Source organism: Ovis canadensis, chromosome 4 (genome assembly GCF_042477335.2).
Source record: "Ovis canadensis isolate MfBH-ARS-UI-01 breed Bighorn chromosome 4, ARS-UI_OviCan_v2, whole genome shotgun sequence".
Lineage (NCBI taxonomy): Eukaryota > Metazoa > Chordata > Mammalia > Artiodactyla > Bovidae > Ovis > Ovis canadensis.
The window spans coordinates 133,390,050-133,400,907 of record NC_091248.1 but is presented as its reverse complement, the minus strand read 5'-3'; the positions used below and the strand labels follow the sequence as shown (position 1 = coordinate 133,400,907).

Sequence of the window (10,858 nt, the reverse complement as noted above, 5' to 3'; positions counted from 1 at the left end):
GCCTCTCCGCCTCTGGGGGTGGCGGGGTGCTGAGGGTGGAGAGGTGTGTCAGCACTGCCCGAACACCTTAGCAAGCTGCTCTTTGGTGACCAGACACATCGCCTGGGAGACTGGAAAGCTGGGCTCTCCCAGTGCAGATAAGCCTTGTTCTCAGTTTTAAAATAAGAAATCACCCAGATTCAGGACTCACTCACGAGAGCTGCAGGTCTGGAGGGGTCCTGTGGGCCTCTGCGCTCTGAAAAAGCTGGCTTCTCAGGTGTGCCTGCTACATACCTTGTTTCTGCCAGCAGCACGAGGTAGAGGCTGCTGCGTGAACCTACAGTTAAACGACATTGAATTTAAATCCTTTGGCCAAAATGCAGTTTTCTCCGGAAGTTGCTCAGCTCAGTAGAGGGTTGTTTACCCCCTCAAGGGGCTCCAATGAGCTTCCTCCCTGCTCCTGAATTTTTGGGGAAATATTGTTTCTCTTTGTAACCCGGAAGCTTTGAATTTGTGCAACAGAAAGCCTGGGTATTCGCCCTTCCTTCCCTGGTGGGAGGAGACCCGCAGGGGGTGGGAACAGTCTAGGGATACCCCACGCCTGTCCCTTCGCCCTGGTGTCCCGGGAAGCTAGAAGGCTGCCCAAAGTCTCAGAGTAAGGCAGATATTTTTGTGTTTGGAAGAAATTTCCAAAAATAGAAGGCTGATAGCTTGCTGGGTTGTTCCAATGATGGGAATGTAAACCCTGCAGCATCCTCTGGCCTTCTTAGCAAGCCCTCAGCAATGGGCCCCTGGTTTGAGGCTGAGTCAGCTGGAAAGGGACAGACTGAGACCCCAGGGATGCCGGGAGGTGGGCTGGGTTTCAGCCCAGGCGCCTGGCTGCACGCAGCCTGGAGTGGGGAACCGCCAGCGTGTCCTGCAGGCCCTTCCCAGTCCCTTTAACAGGCCGAGCGCCCGGATCTAGGAGGAGGTCGGTGAATCAAAGGGAGCGCTATAAGACACCTTGGGCCCCCTTCTCCGGCTCTGCTGCTGGGGGGTTGGGGGACACCTGTGCGGCCCGCCCCGCCCCCCAGCTTGCCCTCCAGTGACCCCAGCCCCTCCCGCGCTGGTCCCCAGCGTCTCACACAGTTCCTGCCTCGCCCTCCTGCCCCTCCGCCCTGACAGACCCGGGGATTCCTCACCAGCATCTCTGCAGAGCAACCTGCCGGGGTTCGAGTCCGAAAGCCTAGGTCCTGACCCCGGCAAGTGACACAGCACCCCAGTGCCCATTTCCTGAAGGACGCCTGGCATGGTGGTTCGACTGAAGTTCAGCAGAGTTAGTCCCGGGAGCAGTGCGTGGTTTGGGCGGGTCAGGCTGAATCGCCTGCACCCGTCCTGGTCTCAGCTCTGGAAACCTCGAGCTCTGAGGGGTGGGGGGGGGGCTGGGCAGAACAGTTCCCAGGAAAGGTCGTCTCCCACCTGTGCCGCAGGCCAGCGGGGTGGAGCCGCCCTCATGCTCTTGCTCTGTTGTGCCTGCCCGCTTCACGTGGAAGGAGGCAAAATGCAACTGATGAGGAAAGATGCCTGCCTTCCATCATCTGAACACGTGAATATATAGGCTTTATCCCAACTCCACATATTCCGTTCCAGACATGAATAGACATGGGTGACAACAGCTTTTTCTTTCCCACTGGTTTATAAACATCTCCAGTTCTCCTTTCTTCGCTGAGGACGGTGGGTGCAGGCAGTGTTCGGTGTTAAAGAGATACGGATGTGCTGCCTGGAGCGGAGGGGCAGGGTTGGGAGGCAGCTTGATGGGAGGTGCTTCTCCTGGGAAATGGAGAATTCTCCTTGTGGCCCTGGCAGGGAGACTGAAGCCAGGGGTACCGCTCAGACCGGAGCTTTGATCTCTCGCTGAGGCCCTTGCCCAGACAGGAGTCTACCCCAAACCTTCAAAGCCAGCTGGGCTGGGTCAATACAGATGCTGGAAACAGGAAGAGCCCGGTGTGCACAGCTTCACACGTCGTAAACCACACAAAGACCCCAAACCTCCCAGACCGCTTCACCTCTCTGCCTCTCTCTTCTCATACAACTTCACAGAGACCTCCTGTGTGTATTACCTAATTCTTAACATAAGCAGTGTGTGTCACCATTGTAAAGTCCTTTAGCATGTAGGGTCCGTTTTGTCTAACCCTGACTTTTCGAGACAAAGAAAAACTCATCAAGATAAAGAAGCTTCTACATCTGCAATCACTACATTTAGAGAGTCACCCAGGGCAACCTGGGCCGTTCAGGTGGTGTGGACTCAGGGCAACCAGGTGACCTGGTTCAAGCTGGGTCCCACATACAGTGTCCATTCTGTCTGTTCAGGCAGTGTTACCAGCCAGTCCAGGCAGAGTAGAAGCCCAGGGGAGGTGAAGGTTATGCGAGTTCAGGAGCATAGTTACTGCAGAACAAAACAAACAACAAAAAAAAAAGGTAATGTGGAGTCCTCTAGGAGTTATATTTTTTAAAAAAAGAACGATTTTGTTGCTAAAGATGGGGTGGTTTATGAAGTCTAGCCCGCACACCCCATCACCAACTAAGACAGCCCTGGCAGCGGTTATTTCAGGTTGCAGAGAGGCGGTCTACTGTGGGACGCTTGCCTTGCAGTCATGCCCCTGCCACAACCTCCTAAGTCGCTGCTCTCAGGACCAGCCGACCTGCAGCACAGGTGGAGGAGGGGGAGCTGATGCGATGGGGAAAGGCAGGCAGCCGTGGGGCTAGACGGCTCATCAGAGTGGTGGCCATGTTCGTTCTCTGCTCACTCTATCTTGGGAAGAGAGGCTGAGAGTGTTGCAGAGTGGCAACAAAGACACTGTCACCCTCCCTCGAAGGGTGAAGACGGTCTTTTGTCCAGAACCGCTGGCTACTCTCAGTTCTCCTTGTAAAACCCTCCTTCCCCAGAGAGAACAGACAGGATGGGGAACAGGGCTGGGGACCCTGGGGGTGAAGCTCCTGCAGTCACACCCATCTCATTTCAAACTCTGAGGCTTAACAAGTTTGCTGGGATGAAAGCTTCAATCTCTTTGAATCTGCACTTGGAAGCAGATGAGAAATCCCTCATCAGGCATCACAGTGAGGATGAAGTAAGATAATTCTAGAAAGCCTGTGGCACACAGTAGGTGTTCGAGGGATGTGAGTCCACTCCTCTCTCCACTCAGAGGAAGGATGACTGCACTTTTACCACCATAGAGACATGATCTAGAGAAGATAAACACTACGTCAAAGCTGCCGTTTCTTGCAAAACCGTGTAACATTTATTCCAGTTGCTGTCACTTATCTGCCCCTATCCTCCTAATCTTCCTCCTAGTCCTGTGGGTCTCGGATCTACCCTGCTAGAGTGAAAAGGAAACACGGCTCACCCCCGGAACCAGGAGTCACTGTGGTCCACTCTCACCTGGGTAAAAAGCCTTTGAAGGGAAATGACTTGGTCCCTGCATTCACCACTGAAAGCCTCTCTGTAGCAACCTGACCTGCTAATTGTAAAGTTTACCTGGCCCTGTGTTTCTTTTTCCCTTGGTCCTCGGCCCCTCCCGCAGCCCCTTCCTGTGCTTTAGTCACCTCTCACCTCCAGGCGAAGCCACCTAAGCTCCCTCTCCAAATCTCACATTGGTCTGGAGAAGATGACTGAGTGTGATGGAGCTGTTGACAAAGACTGGCGTCGGTGGCCGCTGGGCTCCTGGACCTGCATGGCCATTCCTTCCGCTTCAAAACGCCCTTGGAGGTGTTTTTTACTGTAAATATGTTAAGTGCAAATGGGGGACGTAGGTGATGGCTGGACTCTCTCCCCACTGCCCTGCTCCGGATGAGGGAAGCCCTTTCCTCCAATTTCCCAGAGCTGCAGGCAGGAGAGAGCCTGCATCTTCCGGCCCAGGGCCTCGGGGCAGCAGGATCAGAGTGACCAGCCTCGGAGGCCTGCGGCCCTGCTGGGCTCTCCAGGGCCGGGATGGGCACCACGTGCTGCGTGCGCACAGCCGGTGTCCCTGGCCGAGAGGAAGAGCTCTGTAGTCGAGGGCCTGCCCCAGGGCAGGCGGGCGACACTGCAAGGCCACCTGGGTATTGCAGCTTTTCACCTGGACCCGAGAGGGCTGAGGGCGAGGGCACGTGTGCGCCCCCCCGCCCCACCACACACGCACAACACCTGAGCCGCACAGAAGTCCCAGAGAAGGTGGGGGACCGGCGGCACGGACACAGCCGCCCACCCCTCCGCGCGTCTCAAGACCTCGGAGCAGGGCCGGGGACCGACCCTCTGCCAGCAGAGCCTCCAGATGTGGAAGCCGCGTGGGCTCTCCCGGCAGAAGCAGGCACCCTCAAGGGCTGGCGGGCAGGAGGGACAGGACGCACGCTGAACTCGGGTAGGGCGGCCAGCACCCGCAGGCCCGCTCTGCAGCGTCAGGAGCGCGAGCAGGCACCGTGGGGGCGCGCCCCTCGCAGCCCCTTGCCTCCCCGCCCCACCCCCAGGCCCGGCAGTTGTGCTCTTTAGGACCCCGCGGCGCGCGGGCGGGGCGGCGGGCGGCCGGGGCGCTGACAGGTGCAGCCCTCGGCCAATGGCGGCCCGGAGCCCCGCCCCCGGCCCCGCCGCGCGCGCCAATCGGCGGCCGCGCTGCGCTTCAAGTGCGCGGAGGGGCGCGGGGCCCCAGCGGCGCGCTCGCCCGCGGCTGCACCGCTGAGCCGGGCTCCCCGGCCCCGGCGCGCCGAGCGCTCGCGTGGGCTCCGTGCGGGCGCGAGTGAGCGCGGCCCCGGCGGGCCCGCCCGGAGGAGGCTTTCGGACCATGGTCGCCCTCGGCTGAGTTTCCTGCGGCCACTTTGATTACCGGCAAATAGTCGTAACCATACCGAGCCTCGGGGCCGGCGGCCGCCGCGCACGGACTCCGCAAGCCGGCACGCGGCCGCGTCCCGCACCGCCCGGCGCCGATCGCCAGCTCCTAACGAGCCGATGGAAAAATCCAAAAATTTCCGCATCGACGCGCTGCTGGCCGTGGACCCCCCGCGAGCGGCCTCGGCGCAGACCGCGCCGCTGGCCCTGGTCACGTCGCTCGCGGCCGCCGCAGCTGGACCCGGCAGCGGCGGCGGTGGCGGGGCGAGTGGCGGGGCGAGCGGCAGCTGCAGCCCGGCCTCCTCGGAGCCGCCCGCGGCGCCCGCCGACCGCCTGCGCGCAGAGAGCCCTTCGCCGCCGCGCTTGCTGGCCGCGCACTGCGCGCTGCTGCCCAAACCCGGCTTCTTGGGAGCGGGCGGCGCGGGCGGCGCGGCGGGCGGCGGGGCGGGCGGCGGGCCCGGAGCGCCCCACCACCACGCGCACCCCGGCGCCGCCGCGGCCGCCGCAGCCGCCGCCGCCGCCGCCGCCGCAGGGGGCCTGGCGCTGGGGCTGCACCCGGGGGGCGCTCAGGGCGGCGCGGGGCTCCCGGCGCAGGCGGCGCTCTACGGCCACCCGGTCTACGGCTACTCGGCGGCGGCGGCGGCGGCCGCGCTGGCCGGGCAGCACCCGGCGCTCTCCTACGCGTACCCGCAGGTGCAGGGCGCGCACCCCGCGCACCCCGCCGACCCCATCAAGCTGGGCGCCGGCACCTTCCAGCTGGACCAGTGGCTTCGTGCGTCCACCGCGGGCATGATCCTGCCCAAGATGCCGGACTTCAACTGTGAGTACCGCGCAGCCCCGAGCCTGTAGAGCGAGCGGCGGGGGTGGCGAGCACGGGCAGAAGGGTCTTCCGCGCATCCTCCGCCCGGCACCTCCTGCCCCGGCTCTCTGCCCCGAGCGAGCTGTGGACGCGCCCCCAGGCCGCCTCGGCTCCGCTTGGGGCCTGCGAGGACTCGCGCGGGCTCCGCAGCGTGGGATCGGCAGCGATCGAAAAAATGGCCACGCGCGGTCCTTGTTCTCTTCCTCTCTTAACGGGAAAGGGCAGCTGGAGGTGTGAGACTAAAATCTAATGATTAACCGGCAGGCTAGAGAAGGAAGTGGTGGGGGAAGGAGAGCCGAGTTAGGCGTGCCTGGGAATCAGAGGCCACCGAAACCAGGGCTTTATGCTCAGAGAAATGGACGTGACTTCGGTCCCACATTCTGGGCTCTGGAGAGATTCCGGGTTCCTCCCAGGAGAGGGTAGAGCTCCCAAGGTCGGAAAGGAGGAATGAGCCTCAAGAGGCTGGAGACGCAAGGCTGGGGCCCTTGCGCGGCTGTACCCGCCTCTGGAAGGCGCCGGGTCCGGGGTGGGGAGAGGCCCAGGAATGCGGGTGGCCCGCTCTGAACCAAGATGGCATGCTCCAGCGGGCCGGAGATGCACCCTCCTACTTTGGGGTACCCCCTAAGGGGCTTTGAGCAGCAGACGCCCACCTCGAATTCAGGGCGCCCAGCACAGCGAGAACCCCTCCCCGAGACCGCAGCCGGGGAGGGCTGGCCACCCCCAACCCCAGAGCGGCCCAACTGTGGGCGGCGAACTCGCCACTCAGACGGGACTCCTCGCCGGGGCCTGGGTCTCTCTCAGGCTTTCTTGGCGCGCGCCGCCGGCGCCCAGGATTGGAGCTGCGGGGAGTCTGGATCTCTGGTCGGCTCGCTGCATCCGGGCTCGATCGGTGGAAGATGCGTGAGGCTTGACGCTTCCAGCGGCCAAACACCCAAACAAAGAGACCCCATTATTTCGGTCTGAGTGAATTTGTTTAGACTAGAGAGATGCAGGCATGGGGTGGGGGGGAGTGAAAAAGAAAACAAACACACACTTGCCAGAAATCAGATTCCTCTGCTAGAAGCGATGGTTGTGACTAAACAGAGAAAAGCTAGGACCCCACAAAGCTGGAGAAGTCACAGCCGGGTGAGAAAAGCTCAGAATGTGCGCTGTTTGCCCTCGGAGCCCCAGGCCGGCCTGGCTCAGCTCCCAGAAGGCCCTGATAGCCACCCTTCTCTTCCATGGGGTCACCCCTCCGGGCTCCAGGCCAGGCAGAGGGCAAGCTGGCTCTCAAATCCACAGCTTCAGGCACACCTGAACTACTGCTGACCCCGGTCCACCAAACCCAGGGAGCCCTCGGGGCCTGGCCTCGGAGCCCAGCAAGCCCTGCTGATGAAATCCCACCCAGCTATCTTCCACTCTGACCGGATCTCCCAGCACCTGGCAGGCTTAGTCTCCTGCCATGGGGGTCCGGGGGGAGGGGTTGTGCACACTGGCTGCCCTCCTCCCCCGAACTGGGTTCCCTGGCCACCGGGTTGTTTTCTCGGGCCTGCGTGGAGCCCAAGGCTGCCCAGAAAATCGACTAGAACCCCACCGCCTTGCCAACACGCTTTGCTCATTCTTTCTCCTAATCTTGACCCGGAGGTAGCTAATTAAAACCCAACCAGCTTTAAGTTCAGAGAAAGAATTTGAACACCGAATCCTAAAGGGCAATACGAACAGGCAAGGATGCTGGAATAATGGGTTCTCGCTGGAAAACCTGTTTGGTTTCAACTGGTGTCTCAGCCATGGGACGGCATTTCCTAAATGGTCCCTTCAGAGCCAGCATTTTAATTAAAGTTCTAATGTATTGTCAAGTTGGGAATTCAGGGCCTTGTTTAACTAAAGCAGGGGGCGTGGGCCTTCCCATAAAGCAAATTGCCCATCCCAGGGGAGCCTGGGCTGGCCTGCCCGGGGCTGGCTGCTGCTTTCCTTTCTTTTATTGTCTAACACTTGTCAGGCTCCTGGGAAATCAAGGGAAGTCTCGTTTTGAGGTCATAAAATTCTCTGTGATGTAACCGTGTGAAATTATGTAAATAAAGCAGAGAGACCTCCTTGAACACACAGAAACCCGGATCCCCCTTGTGCCCAGGCCTTTAATTTGCGTAATGAGAATTGTCCTGAAAAGCTTCCAATCGTCCCAGGCTCTGCCCCTGGGGACTGGGCAGCATTGTCAGAAAACACTTTACCGGAGGAACACATGCTTAGGCCCAGGATCTGGCCCTTTTCCTCCCTCCTCCCTTCCTCCTCTTTCTCCCCCTTTTCTCCTTCTGCTCGTTTTGTATGTAAGGAGGTGGTGGTGGGAATTCTGCACCCGGAAGAAGCAGGAAGTGATTCGCCAGGGCTTGTGTGGGTTTGGGCCTGAGTTGGGGGGGAAGGTGCTGGGCAGAGCGGGCAAGGGGTGGTCTCTGGGCCTCTGCTACTTGCCTTTCTGTCTACCTGCTTTCCACCAACGCTCACCCGAGGGGCCAAGGCGAGCCTGGTCGATAGGACACCCGGCCCTGCCTGGGATGAAAAGATTTGGTCCCACTAAACCCAGACGGTCTGGGTCCAGCTGGTGGTGGGGCCCAGGGCTCCAGGGCCTCCCTGAGGAGGGGGTGTTGACCCTGAAGACGGAGCAGCAACCCTGCAGGGCGTGGGCAGCGGGGTGCGAGGGGCGCTGCTGGCCCCGGCTTGCTCCAGCCTCACGGCCTCTCCCACCCCAGCCCAGGCGCAGTCCAACCTGCTGGGGAAGTGCCGCCGGCCCCGCACCGCCTTCACCAGCCAGCAGCTGCTGGAGCTGGAGCACCAGTTCAAGCTCAACAAGTACCTGTCGCGGCCCAAACGCTTCGAGGTGGCCACCTCACTGATGCTCACGGAGACTCAGGTACGGTGCACGCCCCGCACCCCCTGCCGGCTCGTTCCAGCCTCCCAGGGACCCTGTCGCTCTGCTCTCCTCACCCTGGGCCTCCCTGGGCACCTGGAGCTGCTCCTATTGACCTTCAGGGCGTGGATTCACATCTCCCCTCAGGGTTCCTGTGCCAGGGTCTGATTCAGCTGCTTCTGGTGGGCCTAGGAATCTTCACAAGCACACACACACACTCACCCACACACCCTGTTTGGAAGCAGGTAGTCCGCCCTCAAGCCATATTAGAGCAATTTTGTTCGTTCCGGGAAGAGAGAGGAGGGGGCGTCGAGATTCAGCTGTGGGCAGCGTAGCTGCCCTGGCCCTTCCCACGCAGACCCGGAGTGCAGGTGGAAGACCTCGGGGGTGGCGGGTGGGGGGGGTGTGTGTTTTGGTTTGAGCTTCCTCAGAGCCCCCAGCCCGTGTCAGAGTCTTCCGGAGCTCCTGAGCCCTGTAAGGGGAACCCCACCCAGGCCCTGGCGATGGCGGACGCGCCGGGCCCCCACGCAAGCAGGGCCGGGAGCCGGGGCGCTGGCGACGGCCCGGCAGGGAGGGAGCCGGCCGGCCTCTCACGCCGCGCGCGCCCGCAGGTGAAGATCTGGTTCCAGAACCGGCGGATGAAGTGGAAGCGCAGCAAGAAGGCCAAAGAGCAGGCGGCGCAGGAGGCCGAGAAGCAGAAGGGAGGCGGCGGCGCGGGCAAAGGCGGCGGCGCCGCCGAGGACCCGGGGGACGAGGAGCCGCTGGGGCCGCCGGCGCCCGGGGACAAGGGCGGCGCGCGCCGCCTGCGGGACTTGAGGGACAGTGAGCCCGAGGACGACGACGACGACGACGACGAGGACCGCTTCCCCTACAGCAACGGCGCGGGCGCGCGCGCTGCCTCCTCCGACTGCTCCTCCGGGGCCGACTCGCCGCCCCCGCGGCCCGGCGCGCCCGGCCACCAGCCCCCGCCCCAGTAGGGGCCCCGCCGGCGGCCCAGACGCCGCGACCTCACCCGCGCCCCCAGGCCCGCGGGCCGAGGCGCGGGGTCCTGGGGGCTGCCCTTCTGGGTCCGTTTTCAAGGGACAGAGAGAGGGAGGCCCAGCAGGTTCAAACTCGAACTCTTGTTCTTTTTAATTTAATTTGGCTTGCGTTGAGGGGAGGCGTTCCTGAGAAGAACCGACCATCGCGGGTGCCTCCCGGCTCCCTTCCTCCCGAATGGTGACGTCGGAAACCTGCAGTGTTAAACGACCTCCGAAACCTGAAACCTTCTCCGGATACGCCGTTCTTCTGAGTGTTGGAAAAAGAAAAAAATGTTTTGTGCTTACGTATATTGGGAAGGGGGGAATTTGTCATGAGCGTTCAAACTGCTGGACATCCCAAAACTGTATTGTCTTTATTTTTGTATATTGTATTTATAAATATATATATATAAAGAAATGTCTACTTACGCATGCTAAATTATCATTTAGCTTCTGCCATCGCCCACGATGGAATGTAAAATAAATTGGTTTTTTTACTGGATGAGAGTGCAAGTCTTTTGAGGGGAGTTGTGAAAGCAAGTTTTACTATTTTTGTTGCTGAAATGATGGGTTGGGCCGTATTCCTGAGTTGACAGCAGAAGGTGAAAATCAGAATCGCGAATGGGTGTCAGGACCACCACTTCCTCCCGGCCCTGAGGCCAGGGGTCGGGGGAACTTGATTCAGGCTGCTGGGGAGTCGCAAGTACCAAGTGTCTCTAAAAGTCCCCGAGGCCAGGTGTCAGCGCGCCTCCACGTGCCGGCCCATGTCTGTCGCGGATGCGAGCATCTCAAAGGAGTAACTCTGGACCCCGCGTGTTTGTTTTCCTATTTCTAAGAGGATCTTCTTTTTTCGCTGGCGCCTCAGACGTGGAAACACACTCAATATTTCAGAAAAGGAGCTTCAAATGACTACACTGGTCTCTAGGGTCCGTTTGGCCGCGGCGCTGCTTGCGCGCCCTGCCCGGGATGGCCTCGGACAGCGCGGCTCGTCTCCTCTCCGATCCCGGCCCTCTCTCCCGAAGCGCCTCGAGCCGCCCAGGGCTGGTTTTCCCGGATCAGTGCAAAAGGCAGCCTGCGAGGACCGCAGCGGAAGGCGAGAACGCTCCAGCCGGGCCGCGGCGGCTCTGGGTTAATCAGCGCGGCCGCGCGCGCCATCCATCACGGGCGGAGCCGGGCCCTTGCCATGTGCGGCGCACATGCCCGCGCGCCATCCGCGGCACCCCTTCCCCCGCGTGACCGGCCGGCTGCCCCGGGCCCGGAGGAAACAGGTGAGCCTGGGCCCT

The 10,858-nt window shown here is 61.3% G+C and overlaps 1 protein-coding gene across 1 annotated transcript; it reads left to right on the top strand.

Moving 5' to 3' along the window:
* The first annotated feature begins 4,936 nt into the window (after nt 1–4,936).
* Nucleotides 4,937–9,533, top strand: MNX1 (motor neuron and pancreas homeobox 1). The gene is made up of 3 exons (XM_069588883.1): nt 4,937–5,636; nt 8,399–8,559; nt 9,168–9,533. Exons 1-3 carry the CDS (start codon nt 4,937–4,939, stop codon nt 9,531–9,533), a joined length of 1,227 nt encoding a protein of 408 aa, XP_069444984.1.
* The last annotated feature ends 1,325 nt before the right edge of the window (nt 9,534–10,858 follow it).